Here is a 14,284-nt window from a genome sequence, read left to right as displayed (position 1 = left end):
AAGGAGACGAAACTGTTGCATAATGTTTGAGCTAGAAGAGAGAAAAAAAATTGGTCTTGCTTAGTGAAGAGACAATCTCTTTATATGAAAAATGGCATTTTTAACCATTGTGCGAGATTTTTTTTCCATTTTTTGCGAAAAGAGATTTTTTTTCCTTAGCCACATGTTTCTTAATTTAATTTCAATCATTCACAAAAAAGTTCAATTTTAATCATTGAATGATTGTCTGGGTGATGCAGATAATGCAAGAGATAATCTATCGTATAACATGTTTTTTTTATCTTCTCTGCATGGTAATGAAATAGAGTGAAGTCTGATTTTAACCCTATGAATAAGAAAACATATCGTATCAAACACTGTACATAGCCTCCCCGCAAAAAAAACACTGTACATAGCCTAAGTGAGTGAATAAGACTAATTCAAACGAACTCTTTTTTCACATTTCTCTTTCTACACATCAATTAGTTTTCTGCACAAAATTAACCAACTCCAAGAAACTAAAACTGTCCGTCCATCCATGTGACCGAACGTGCTTCGAATTCTCTGTCGATGAGGAAAGAAACCATGCCGTTCGCAGAGTCCTAGGCACACAGGTTCGCTTCCAGATTCCTTAATACCAGCAAGATCTGCTCAAATTAGGCACGAGAAAGGATAAGTTAGAGGAGATGGGACACATTGGGCCAGCTAGGTGATGTCAGAATGTGGCAATGTGCATGTGAAGTGCTCACCGTGTCCACGACGACGGGGTCGACGCCCTGCAGTTGAAGCCTGTGGAGTTGCGCATCGACCGGGACAGCCGCGTCGGAGGCGAAGACGTCGCCGACGAACCGGTAGACCAGAGCGAAGCGCAGGTCGTGGGGAGACAGTGGGAGCTCAACGGTTTCGTCCTGCAGGTGCAGGGCACCGGCGGACGGCCACTCTTCGGCGCCCGGTGCGTCGAGGTCCGGCCAACGGGATTCAGGCGCGGCGCATGCCCAGTCCATGCTCGGCTCCAGCATGTCGGCGTCAGGGTGGGCCGGCGGCTGCTGGCCGAGGGCCGCGCCGCGGCGAGGGTGAAGCGGCGGCGGCAGACACGCCCCGAGGCCGAGCTTCTGGGCCTTGAGGAAGTGCTTCTGGGCGTGGCTGCGGATCTGCACGCTCGTCTTGGTCGCCACCAAGGCCTCGATGCTCTTCCAGTCACGGCCGAATCTGCAGTCCCGCAAGAGGAAAACAAAATGGAAAGCTTCTCGTCAGTTCAGAGCTCAAAGTACAGGCAGAGAGGAAAGAGCAGCTGATCGAGGGATCGCTCACATGTGCAGGGCGTGGAGGAATCGCTCGTGCTCCTCGTCGGTCCACCTCTCCCGCGGCCTCGTGATCGTGTACGTCTTCCGGAGCTTCTTGTTCCTCCCCGCCGCCGACGACCGTGCAGCAGCAGGCATCCTTACGCCTCTGACCATTGTTGCCATCGTCTTCTTCTCTCTATCTCTCTTTCAGGAGCAGCGCTGAAAAAACCCTCTCTTTTCGGTAGCGGAAGCGGCGGTGAGGAGTCTGTCGAGAGCTGATGCCTTGCACTGCAGTGAAGTGTGATGAACTGAGGTGGCTAGGAGCGCTCGCGTATATGTACTGGTCCGTCGAGCACCGGACAGGCGAGAACCCAAGCCGTGTGAGGCGTGGGGCACGTGCATGCGCCGTGTCTTTCGACCAGGCCACAGCAAGAACACACGTGCCCAATGTGGCACGCGGGGATTAGCCGCACGTGTCCGAAAGAAGGACACGGCTTACATAGTTCCAGCTCGCCTTCCCTTCCGGTATGCCTGCAGTCTCGCAGCTCGGCAGCCGTGGTTACGCCGACCGAGGGCGCCTAACTATATAGGCCGAACTTGAGCACGCAGCAGCTCGTTGCCTCGAAACAACCCAGCAAGCGGAACCCAACAGAGCAGATGCATCACAAAAATAGCCGCACGACCGCGGGTACCACAACACGTCAACACGACAAGACTGCTGCTTCGTTGTTCTAAAAAATATAAGCTGCTGCTTCGCTAACCAGCATCGACATTCGACAAAGGAGCTGCCCCACATTTGCAATTGCAACATGGGGGGTTGCAACATCCATGTTCAGCTCGCGTTGCAAACACCTCCCGGCCGTCCCAGCATCTTCTGACTGTTGCGGTGTGCTGTTAGCCGTGTGCTCGGCTGTCTTGCATTGCTTGCCAGTGTTGCGGTCAAGCGCTGACTCATGTTAACCTCAAGGTCTACACAGCCTGCGTTGCGCTCGGCTGTCATGCGCTATGTTGTGTGTGCAAAACAGAACATTGAGGACAAGAGACGCCCCCTTTTTGGTTCCCTATTGCCTGTTGGGGGCGTTAACACGCTCGAGGTCTACTCTATGACATGGTGGTTTTACCCAAGTTCAGGCTGCTCGAGAAAAACCTTACGTCCTACTATATGCAAGCGTGAATTCTCTAAGAATCAAACCCCTTACTACGTAGCCTAGGCCTCCTTTTATAGTCACACAAGAGGTCACCACAATGGCTATACAATACCGCAGTGATATATACTCCCTCCGTTACAAATTACTTGTCTTAGATTTGTCTAGATACAGAGGTATCTAGCATTAAAATGAGTCTAGATACATCCGTATCTAGACAAATCCAAAACAAGTAATTCGGAACAAAGGAAGTACCTACCGCATTAAATGCAGGGGGTATGTGGCGCTACATCCCGTTGCCGAGGCATAGATGTCTGTCTTGTCCTTGCAGCGCACTCCTTTTACCATGACGTTGGGGTAAAGAGTCACTCTCCTGGTAAAAGAGGGGTGTGAGTCATCTGCATCCCCCACGTGACAGCTAACCCTCCGCCCCCTAAGGCCATGGGAGGGGCAGTAGCTGTGCTGCGCCGCTGCAAGAAGGCTCGGCAAGTCTTGTCGAGACATGGAGGGGGGCTTTGTTGGAGCAGCACCCACAGGAAAAAGCTATTGCAGCTCAGGGGCCTGCAAGCCTTGCATAGTTGTACACAGAGATGCATCGGTAATCTTGGCTTTGACGTTGTCAATGGTGTCACAACTCACAAGACTCTTCTCCCAGGGTGATGGTTTTGCCAGTGAGCGTCAAGCAACGCAGTTGTGGCCCATGCTTGTGAGATGTTCTCACTGCATCGACACGCTACTGGCCCCGTCCGAGCTAGTGGAGGCCTGCAAACACAACCCGTGTTGCGCTCGGACTCAATCAAAGCCTGGTTGGACATAGTTGACGGCAAGGCACGATAGCAGATGACACAAAAAGGACAGGGCAAAAAACAAACATGTTTCGACTATCCTTTGCTACATAGTAGTTTCAACCAGAATACCAGATGCTTCAGTTCTCAAATGGGGCAATCTGACTCAGAGTATGTTAGTGGTGCCAACTACTACTCCCTCCGTACCTAAATATATGTCTTTGGGGGAGTGTAAACTGAACTCCCCCAGCGAATTATATTTCAGAACAGAGGTAATAGGTTACAAGGACGAAAACTGTAACCATGGAGACGGGCTTGTGTGGAAACAAATGTATGATGTGAAGGATCAGACACTGGCCAATCACAGCATGTAAACCGGTGTGATCCCAAGCAGCTGGAAGCATTGTCGCATGACGACCGCCGTCGCTTCGCAAAGCAGCAGCCGGCTTGGCTCCTCCGGTGACCCAACAACCTGTGAGTTGACAAAGATAACGGTTACATCTCATGTGCTGAAAAATGGGAGGCTGGCGCTTTTAGCACCTAGTAGGTGGAAGCTGCTGCAATTTTTTCACTTGGAATAAATTAAACCATGGAAATAGATAAAAGTATACCTGGCAGTTTGTGTAGAACCTTGTGAACATTTCGGATAAGTTGTATAGGTATTCACACAGAACACTGGGAAGGAGATTGGTGCATGCCTCTTCAACAATCTGACAGATAGAAGCACGTTTATCAATACAAAAGGGGGACAAGATCACACTTAATTAAGCCATACAGGAATAACTTGAAAATAGAAGTGCCACAATGCTTTACTAGGTGACTGGTCGGAACAAGCCACACACCAGCAAGCAACATACTTGGTGCGGCACTCCACGCACTTGATGTGGAGGCACATCGTGCAGACAGTACCATCCTTATATAGACGCCTTCACCAGCGCACGTGGCTCAGTCGCCACTTAACCACCAATCTACTCCCTCCGTTTCTAAATATAAGTCCTTTTAGAGATTTCAACACGGACTACATACGGATGTATATAGACATATTCTAGAGTGTAGATTCACTCATTTTGCTCCGTATGTAGTCCGTATTGAAATCTTTAAAAGGACTTCTATTTAGGAACAGAGGGAGTAATTTTTTAGCACGGACAGGAATGGGGAGGTAGGCAAAGGAGCTCAAGGGGATTTACAGCTTTACATGGCAGACACCGTGCCAGTGCGAGGAGCCTAGTATTTCTCCTTGATTCTATAACTCTGCGGCTCTGAAGCTGGACATGAGCAAAGCCTACGACCGTGTCGACTGGAGTTTTTTGGAGAGAATCATGTCCCGGCTAGGTTTCTGTGAGGGCTTTGTGAAGCTAATATCAAAGTGCATCAGATCGGTCTCGTACAGATTCAAGATAAATTCGTTTTACACCAACCCAATTGTGCCAGGCAAGGGGCTCCGTCAGGGAGACCCCATCTCCCCCTATCTCTTCCTCATTTGTGCGGAGGGATTCTCGGCGTTGCTTCAACAAGCCGAGAGGGATGGCAGGCTGAAAGGCATCCAGGTGGCTCCGACGGCTCCGACGGTGTCACACTTACTGTTTGCCGACGACTCTCTACTTCTGTTCGAGGCCACTGAGGAGGGAGCATCTGAAATAAATCGTATCCTGCAGGTCTATGAGGCTGGGTCGGGTCAAATGGTTAACCGGGATAAGTCGTCCATCATGTTCAGCCGGAATACAAAGGCCACGGTCAAGGCTGCGGTGATGGATATTCTGGGTCTGCAGCAAGAAACGACAAATGGCAAGTTTCTGGGTCTCCCGCTTTATGTGGGCCGCTCAGTTAGGCAATGCTTCGAATACATAAAAGACCGGCTTTGGGCTAGGATCCATGGGTGGCTAGAACGGTTCCTCTCAATGCAAGGAAAGGAAATCCTAGTGAAAGCCGTGGCACAAGCAATCCCGACGTATGCTATGGGCTGCTTTGATCTGACCAAGGGGCTTTGTGAAGAACTGAGCAACATGATATGCAAGTACTGGTGGTCGCAGCAGAAAGACGAGAGGAAGTTGCACTGGGTGGGTTGGGAAAAGATGAAACTACCCAAGGAGGACGGAGGGCTGGGCTTCAAAGACCTATATTCGTTCAATCTGGCTATGCTCTCGAGACAGGTGTGGCGCCTGCTGCAGTCCCCGGACTCCTTGTGCGCTAGAGTACTGCAGGCAAAGTACTACCCCGGTGGAAGCATCCTTTCCGCTCTACCGACGATGGGCATGAGCTATACTTGGCGCAGCATCCTCAAGGGGTTGGAGATCGTAAAAGAAGGGTATATCTGGAGAGTCGGATCGGGGGAAAATATAAGGATTTGGGAAGACCCGTGGCTCCCGCGCGATCTGTCGAGATGTCCAATCTCTGGACGTGGGCAGAACATTCTGACCAAGGTTTGCGAGCTGATCGACCCATCACTAAACTCTTGGGATGAGGCGCTTGTGCGACAAACTTTCAACCAAGAGGATGCCGAATCTATCCTGTCCATACCAGTCTTTGATCAGCACGAAGATTTCATTGCTTGGCACTTTGATGCAAAGGGCCTTTTCTCTGTCAGATCAGCCTACAAAGTGCATGTAAGCTTGGTGAGGACCGAGAACCGGGTGCAGCAGGGTGAAGGAGCATCAAGCGCAGGTTGGCGGAATGCTGTTTGGCGAAGCATTTGGAAAATCAGCTGCCCCGGCAAAGTACACCACTTCCTGTGGCGGTTCGGGCACAATAGCCACCCCCTCCACATGAACATCGCGAGGAGAGGAATTGAATTAGATACTCGTTGCGCGGTGTGCGGGCGGCTGTTTGAAGACGGAGGCCATTTATTCTTCAAATGTAAATGGGTCAAGCAGGTGTGGAGGGCAGCTGGCCTTGACAATGTCAGACAGGAGCAGCTTGTTCACCCCTGGAAGTACTCGAGAAAGTTCTTGCCCTGCCAAACATGACGAAACTGAGGGTTGTTGGCCTGCTGTGGAAATGGTGGAGTGAGCGCAACAGTATTAGACACGGTGATCGGAGGACCCCGGCAGAGTCGTTTGCCAGCCAGCTGATGATTATTGCTGCGGAATGGAGTGAGTTCCACGCGAAAGTACAAAAATCACCGTCAGTGGACCATGGTAGATGGAACCCACCACCTCAGGATTGGATTACAATCAACCTGGACGCCTCCTTCCTTGCTACCAATAGACAGGGAGGCTGGGGATGTATTGCCAGGGACACGCTCGGGGACGTCTTGTTCGCTGCAGCGGGGCCCCTCGCCAACCTTACTTCGGCCACACATGCTGAAGCTTTGGCCCTCATGAAAGCCATAAATCTGGCAGAAAGCTTTGGTATGGGCCGGGTAATGTTCATGACGGACTGTCTCCCATTGAAACAAGCGTTGGATACCAACTTCTCTGATCGAAGCCATCTCGGGTGCCTCTTCCGCGAGTCCAAGTATTTGCTGCAATTGGGGTTCATTGAGTATAAAATCTTGTACGTGCGTCGCTCTTGTAATAAACCAGCACATTTATTGGCTGGCCGAGGTGTTAGGATGGGCATTGGTAGTGACCATGTATGGATCACGAACCTCCCCCTTGATGTAATGGGTGCTGTGGCCAACGATTTAGTCGAGCCCACTAGCTGATGGAATGCATGGTGTTCCAGATCAAAAAAAAAAACTCATGACCTCCTACTAAAACCACCCCACAAGAGCACAATGGCCCATAAACCAGGTTGTTCTGATTTCATGTCGAATTTGGCAAGTCCCATAATACAAGAGAGTTTTTGACACTACACTAGTGTCAAAAACACTTATATTATGGGAGGGAGGGAGTATTATCTATAAAACCAGTTTCCTAACGCATATCAAGTCAGATTTCCTTCAAACATACTCCCTCTGTATCAAAATATAAGACGTTTTTTTACACTGTTTGATACGGAGGGAGTACTTAAAGAATCTACAGAATATAACCACATCGAACTATGGCAGAGACCTAGCCTGGGAGGGGTCCATCAGGAACGGGAAGAAGGACAAAACATTAGGGGAGGAAAGAAGATGTACAACTTTTTGTTGACTCACAGCCAAGTCATCCAAACAGTTGCCCATGAGTCTACACATAATTGGCACTTCAGTCATACGATACAGCAAACTACCTTCTCATAGCCTAGGGCAAAAGGGGTTGAAGTAAAATGTATTGATCACATTGTGTGTAACACGCTTTATTTGCGCCCAAAACAACAAAGCCTTTAGTCCCAAACAAGTTGGGGTAGGCTAGAGGTGAAACCCATAAGATCTCGCAACCAACTCATGGCTCTGGTACATGGATAGCAAGCTTCCACGCACCCCTGTCCATAGCTAGCTCTTTGGTGATACTCCAATCCTTCAGGTCTCTCTTAACGAACTCCTCCCATGTCAAATTCGGTCTACCCCGTCCTCTCTTGACATTCTCCGCACGCTTTAGCCGTCCGCTATGCACTGGAGCTTCTGGAGGCCTGCGCTGAATATGCCCAAATCATCTCAGACGATGTTGGACAAGCTTCTCTTCAATTGGTGCTACCCCAACTCTATCTCGTATATCATCATTCCGGACTCGATCCTTCCTCGTGTGGCCACACATCCATCTCAACATACGCATCTCCGCCACACCTAACTGTTGAACATGTCGCCTTTTAGTCGGCCAACACTCAGCATCATACAACATTGCGGGTCGAACCGCCGTCCTGTAGAACTTGCCTTTTAGCTTTTGTGGCACTCTCTTGTCACAGAGAATGCCGGAAGCCTGGCGCCACTTCATCCATCCGGCTTTAATTCGATGGTTCACATCTTCATCAATACCGCGATCCTCCACCCTCAAAAATACCCCCATCCTCCTGTAGCATTGACCCCAAATACCGAAAGGTGTCCTTCCGAGGTACCACCTAGCCATCAAGGCTAACCTCCTCCTCACACCTAGTAGCACTGAAACCGCACATCATGTACTCGATTTTAGTTCTACACTTCTACTAAGCCTAAACCCTTTCGATTCCAAGGTTTGTCTCCATAACTCTAACTTCCTATTTACCCCCGTCCGACTATCGTCAACTAGCACCACATCATCCGCAAAGAGCATACACCATGGGATATTTGTATATCCCTTGTGACCTCATCCATCACCAATGCAAAAAGATAAGGGCTCAAAGCTGACCCCTGATGCAGTCCTATCTTAATCGGGAAGTCAGCGGTGTCGACATCACTTGTTCGGACACTTGTCACAACATTATCGTATATGTCCTTGATGAGGGTAATGTACTTTGCTGGGACCTTGTGTTTCTCCAAGGCCCACCACATGACATTCCACCCAAAACAACTAGCACAAAATTCCTCCAAAAAAAAACTAGCACAATCAAATGTTTACTAATCACTGTGCCTGCTCACAGTTCAACAATATTACCAGACTACAGTTGTAGCGCTGGATCAAATGAATAGATTTAGTTGCGGCGACAATCATACCTCTGCATAACGGATAAGATACAGTCCCAAGACACGCTCATCTGGATGAGCAAGAGAAATGTTCCCACTCTGAGAACAAAAGGTAAACAATTTAATCCATTTCCAATGGCCGAAAGAATTTCATGGTGATTTTATATAATTGACAGCATAAACACGAAAAGCTAACAAGTGTTTACCACTTTTAGCTCTTCTACATCCATGTTGGATTTTCGAATGATGGAGCAGATACGAGCATGAGCATACTGAAGATAGACAGCGGTATTTCCCTGTTCACAAAGGGAATAAGGATGTAAATAAAAATTAGGGAGAGTGAGCAAAAAGATGATGAGGTCAGAATAGAAGTTCCGTTCATGCAAAGGAAAGACGATACAGTAATGCCAGCAACAGAAACACACACAACAAATACAGTATAAGGTACAGAGCATAGAGCCATAGAGTAAAGACGTTGATCCGTCCACAAAACGTGGGGTTTGAAAATACCTTGTCACTTAGCATCTGATCAAAGCTGAACGTGTAATTAGTCAGTCGGTTATTCTTCAGATCCGCATACCTGCATTGAAGATAGAAAACATGAGTATACAAATCGATTTAGGATTAAAAGCATTAAATTATTCAACTTCAGTCCAACAAGTTTGTCCTCATAAAAGAAGAAAAACTGGTACATACTTGACAGCGCCATATCCTACTGCCTTTGAAGTTTGCTCTAGTTCCTCATCAGTCCAGTCAACAATTTTACCTGAACAAAACCATGATCATATAAGACTATTAAGAATGATCATATAAGACTATTAAGAAAACAAAACGAAGTTGTATAAGCGTACCGCTTACCATTTTCAGTGAGACGCTGGAGAAGTTCTGATTTACTTCGAGATTTAGCCTCATCAAGTAGGTCTCCCAACCGAACAACCTCAGTACTACGAGTTCGGAAGCGCTTGCCATCTGCTCCAAGAACAAGGCCAAACCCAACATGACTCGTTTTTGGGAACTTCTTTTCCTTTGGATCTGGAAGCCAACCAGCCATCCTGGCAGCCTGAGACAAAAACAATATGTAAAATGAAATCCCATGCAGAATATGGAATGAAGATAAAAACGGTTCTCTTGATCTGAAGAATTACTAGCATCAATATTGCAATAACAGGTTTCTGCTAAAGATAAATGGCACTTTGTACATGCCTTGAAAAACATATCAAAGTGCTGCTGCTGACCAACATCTGTTACATATATTATCCATTCCGCCTTCTCAACATTAAGCCGGTACCTTGAGAAAAGCAAGGACCAAGAAAAGGTGTAAGTTCATAAAATCCATCACTGCACAAATTAGACTGCATCAACTATGAAAATACATCCACTTTGCTTCTACAGAAAACAGCTAAATAGGCACTCAGAAAGATATGAAGGAAAAAGCATGCATTATTTAACTACTAACCAAAGAGCAGCCAAGTCTGTCGAGGCATAGTTGAAGCCACCATCTCTTTTAACCACTATCAAAGGAATTTGATGACCTTGAATGAATAATACACGAGCACCCTCACTTTCCTCGATCAAACCTTGGCTACTCAATTTCTCCAAGACTTGCGGAATATAGGGATTATAAAAGCTCTCCCCCTGAAAAGTGAGTAGATGAGCTTCGTTTCTCACCGATTAACATAAAAAAATAACCTTTTGGTTGCTTCCAGGGAAGAGACTAGACATTCAAGCGAATGAACACAAAGGGACACAGATGCTTTGATCAGAGTGATTTTGGATGATACAGTAAAGTATAAAGTGTTGCAGAAAAATGGCATCAACAAATACACAACAAAAAGGAATTTCTTAAGTCTAGAAAATATCTCAAGAAATTGGCTGGTAATATGATAAGCGGAAGAAATTGGCAAAAAAAGACAGGTTTATTAAATTTCTAAAGCAAAAGGATCCATAACAACCAATAAGTGAAACCAGATTGTAATACTTGGCAGCAATTGTTAATTTACGATCTGCGAGGATTCTATGACAATGAGAAAATATGCCAGGGTGAGTAAACTAAGATTTAATTTGACTACCAGCATGTTCTTTCATTATGATTCAAGTGGGAGAAAGAAAATAAACACCTTTGAGCAAAACTGCTAATCAACAAACATTGCACAAGTTTCAGTTCAAGAAAGTACAATAGTTCATGTTGCAGTTTGCATACAACAAGGATATTATGAGGGCAAAGTTCAAACATTCAAGAAACAGATGTGTTGGGTTCAACATTAAAAAAATCAGGTTGCAGCTACATTCCGTCGATACTTTATTGAGCAAACTTTACAGATCAGTAAAAAAAGCAACATTACCTTTTCTTCAAGTTGTACATCTAAGAGCTTGTAAACCTGGTCAAATTCGTTCCTGCTGATTTCACATATCTTTTTCCAAGCAGCACGATACTTCTCCTCCCCTCCCTACAGTGTGTTGTTGCTGAGGTTAGAAGAAAAAACCACAATCTTCCCAGACTCCACATGCAAGGTGAACTTACCTGTAACCGAACAACAGCTTGTTGAGCCCTATCTTTAAATTCTGCATCTTCATCAAATCTTTGTTTGGATGCTTTATAGAAAACCTGCAGCAAATAACCAAATTAATATATGACTATTTGTTTAATGAATCAGAAATTCTAACACAATGTAAAATAAGCACTTCTTTTGACTTTGGCAATATAAGCACAATGCATGGAACAACACCTTACCTGAAGGTCACCAATAGCCTGGCTGCCAAGTTCCTCCCAATTCGGAAACTTTTCAAATAGAAATTCTATGAGCATTCCAAACTGCATGAACAAAGACCAACATGGTTTAGTACACGAAGCAGAAATTCGTTCAACTTAGAAGGCCTCCATATAAGCAAGCAAATTTTACAGTTACTAGTGCCTAGAGAACAAGCAGAAGTAGATATCTCTGCCAATGCAATAATACTAAAACTCCAATTTCTCCAGCACGGTACAAAATAGTTCGATCAAGTATAATTTCAACTGTTAGTATGTTACAAAATACTCCCTCCGTCCGGAATTAGTTGACGCTCAAACGGATGTATCTAGACGTGTTTCAGTGCTAGATACATCCGCTTGAGCATCAACTAATTCTGGACGGAGGGAGTAGTAAGAAAGCTTAGATATCAATAGTACATCTAATAATTACAAGGTTATAAAATGTAATTAAAGAGCAATCAAAGAGCTAAAGGAAAACACAGCAGCATTTGGATAAACAAATTAGATCAAATTACATTGTGAAATGGAAACAAGCTCTAGTTTATCAAACTACCAAAGTACAGAAAGTAGTGCACATTGCAGCAATGAATAGAGCACATCATAGTGTAATAGGTAGTAAGTAGATCTCATGGAAAATACCATCAACAGAACCTGCCAAATATTTGGTGGCACAGAAGAACCGCACCAAATGAACATTTTAATGCATCAATGTGTCAAAGGTACATGAAACTGGAAATGGATGCAGGCCCAAAAATCATAACCACACCCAGGAAAAAATAAGGATGAATTTATGTGCATAACAACATTCTCTATGAACCAAAAGGGTTCAAAAGATTAAGAGGTCATATGTTTGTACCCGTATTTTTCACCAGAAAAAAAGCAAGTATTTTAAAGTACCTAAAGGTCATAGCACCAAATCTATTACCTGTGTACCCCAGTCTCCCACATGATTGCGTCGGAGAACTTCAACATTTGAGAATTCAAACATACGTGCTAAGGTGTCTCCGATGATTGTTGATCTTAGATGCCCAACATGCATTTCCTTTGCAATATTAGGAGATGAGAAATCAAGCACTACCCTCTTAACTGGCAGAATTGGTGCCCAAGTTTTGATACCATTCACAAGCATATCTTGTATTCTCTGCAACAATGTAGTTCAATGGTGCTTAGCAGAAAGGAATTGTAGTATCAATGAATGCATGCAAAGCTTGCAGATAAAACAATCTCAGGCAGACCTTAGCAACCCAGCTCTTGGATAAGACAATATTCACAAAACCAGGACCAGCAACAGAGGCTGATTCAATAACGTCACAGGCAGGCAGGTTCTTAGCAATCGCCTGTGAAAAAATCAGCACGTATAAAAAGGTTGAAATGAATGAACAAGGAAATAACATTTTTTCCCGCAAAAAAAAAGTTCAACCTGTCCGATTGCATTGGGGTTTTTGAAGCTTGTCCCGGATCCCTTTACTTTTGACCACAATCCCATTGCATTGTTGCTGCATACGGTTTAGATAAAGTTTCTTGATGAGCACATTGAAGGGATGCTAACATGAACAGGAGTCACACATGTCCGGATCATCAAATAAAATAGACACATAGGGGGACGTACCACTGGTAGTCACCAAACTTTCCCGTGCAAACTTCAACTATCGGTTCTACATCCACTTCAGGCACTGTCGCACGGAGTGACAGGGCCGCCAAATTGGAGATCTGCTGCTTGACACTCCCAGCTCCCTGCATGGCCTAGCAGTTTGGGTCGTCACCATCTCAATTAAGTAGATACGGGCAAACACACACACAACACAATCATCTCCAGAACCAGCAATCCAATACTCACCGGCGCCGCAGGTTCCTGGGCCGAGCCTGAGGCAGAAGTGGAGGTCTCGTCTCCCATGGTGGTGGAAGCGTAGCAGGCGCTCCTTAGTGACCTTGCGAAGGGAGATGCTCTACAATGACCTAGCTAGATAGGCAGCACAAAGATAAGCAAGAAGGCCGAAATTAGGCCCCAAAAAGAAAGAACTATGAAGTGAAACTTGTTATATCGTCAGCCACGAATCCCCACCAAGCTACAATTTAAACCTAGCATGTCATAGGTTAACTTGAGCAGAGTGCAGAATGAACGACAGCCTTTTTCATCCCCAACTCCAAAAGCTGTGGGTAAATTCGCATGACCCCCATACGCCGACTAGCAGATTCGTGCACAACAAATTTACTTTAGGGTGCTATAAACCGGAACCATGTGAAACTAAATTCAAATCAAACATCTCAAGCACCGTACACTCTAAACCCCGCAAGAGGTCCACTAGACAATCCGCCATTCCCTGTAAAATCTTCGGAGCTCGCAGGCGCGGACCCTAAACCAAAAACCGCACCAAACTCAAACCCATGACCCCTCGGATTTCTGCTGCCAAATCAGACCTAGTTGCGACGCGGGGACCGCGCGGCGCTATGAACGGCCGGAGCGGGGTGGAACCGGATGGGGTCGGGGGGGGAGGAGAAGTCGCGGGAGCGAGGACTCACCGAATCGCGGAGCAGCGCGGCGGGCGGAGACGAGGAGTCGCGCGGGGGTAGGCGCCGCCACTACTGCAGTTGCTGCTGCGGCCGCGAGTGCCCGCATCTCGACCTCGTTCGCGAATAAATACGCTCCCACGCCGCGTGCAGGGAAAGGCTAGGCGAGGGTTTTCGGTGCGCCTTATCGGGCCCGTCAAGTCTCGACCTCTTTGGGGCGTGGATATGGAGCCAAAGACAGTTTCCGCTCGAAATTTGCTTACGTTTGACTTTTATAATCTATAAATTTCAAGTCTTTGGGGCTTATTATGTGTGGATATGCCAAACAGGTTAAGATTTTTGAACAGATTTCGCTAAAAATCTAACGTCATATTTTT

General features: G+C 46.3%; 2 protein-coding genes across 5 annotated transcripts; both read right to left on the bottom strand.

Moving 5' to 3' along the window:
• Positions 1-314: 314 nt before the first annotated feature.
• On the bottom strand, positions 315-1,568 carry LOC119271979 (protein REVEILLE 6-like). The gene is made up of 3 exons (XM_037553622.1): positions 1,291-1,568; positions 729-1,188; positions 315-626 (listed from the first exon to the last, which is right to left on the bottom strand). The coding sequence occupies exons 1-3, from the start codon at positions 1,443-1,445 to the stop codon at positions 582-584; spliced, it is 660 nt and encodes a 219-aa protein (XP_037409519.1). The 5' UTR covers positions 1,446-1,568; the 3' UTR covers positions 315-581.
• Positions 1,569-3,260: 1,692 nt separating this feature from the next.
• Positions 3,261-14,068, bottom strand: LOC119366380 (arginine--tRNA ligase, cytoplasmic-like). Of its 4 annotated transcripts, none has more exons than XM_037632107.1 (18): positions 13,920-14,068; positions 13,237-13,355; positions 13,009-13,142; positions 12,820-12,895; positions 12,635-12,736; positions 12,325-12,540; positions 11,382-11,462; positions 11,172-11,255; positions 10,993-11,097; positions 10,107-10,285; positions 9,854-9,938; positions 9,509-9,710; positions 9,347-9,416; positions 9,161-9,230; positions 8,857-8,946; positions 8,681-8,749; positions 3,804-3,902; positions 3,261-3,664 (listed from the first exon to the last, which is right to left on the bottom strand). In XM_037632107.1, the coding sequence occupies exons 1-18, from the start codon at positions 14,014-14,016 to the stop codon at positions 3,554-3,556; spliced, it is 1,989 nt and encodes a 662-aa protein (XP_037488004.1). In that variant the 5' UTR covers positions 14,017-14,068; the 3' UTR covers positions 3,261-3,553. The 4 variants fall into 4 exon arrangements, with proteins under 4 accessions (XP_037488004.1, XP_037488010.1, XP_037488019.1 ...); XM_037632113.1 differs by having other exon boundaries at positions 13,009-13,133; XM_037632122.1 differs by having other exon boundaries at positions 13,237-13,359; positions 13,920-14,052.
• Between the last annotated feature and the right edge of the window lie 216 nt (positions 14,069-14,284).

The sequence above is a fragment of the Triticum dicoccoides genome, chromosome 1A (genome assembly GCF_002162155.2).
Source record: "Triticum dicoccoides isolate Atlit2015 ecotype Zavitan chromosome 1A, WEW_v2.0, whole genome shotgun sequence".
Taxonomy (NCBI): domain Eukaryota; kingdom Viridiplantae; phylum Streptophyta; class Magnoliopsida; order Poales; family Poaceae; genus Triticum; species Triticum dicoccoides.
Note: the sequence above shows the minus strand (reverse complement) of the source record. Positions and strands in the feature narration are given on the sequence as shown.

Bases quoted from the DNA above. Each gene is read 5' to 3' on its own strand.
- LOC119271979 (XM_037553622.1), bottom strand. From the start codon at position 1,445: ATGGCAACAATGGTCAGAGGCGTAAGGATGCCTGCTGCTGCACGGTCG. The intron at 1,189-1,290 runs GTGAGCGATCCC...GCGGGACTGCAG, and splicing joins TTCCTCCACGCCCTGCACAT to ATTCGGCCGTGACTGGAAGA. The intron at 627-728 runs GTGAGCACTTCA...TAATTTGAGCAG, and splicing joins ACCCCGTCGTCGTGGACACG to ATCTTGCTGGTATTAAGGAA.
- LOC119366380 (XM_037632107.1), bottom strand. From the start codon at position 14,016: ATGCGGGCACTCGCGGCCGCAGCAGCAACTGCAGTAGTGGCGGCGCCT. The intron at 13,143-13,236 runs GTGAGTATTGGA...CCAAACTGCTAG, and splicing joins CCCAGGAACCTGCGGCGCCG to GCCATGCAGGGAGCTGGGAG. The intron at 9,711-9,853 runs GCATGTACAAAG...TTTTTGTCTCAG, and splicing joins ACTTTGATATGTTTTTCAAG to GCTGCCAGGATGGCTGGTTG.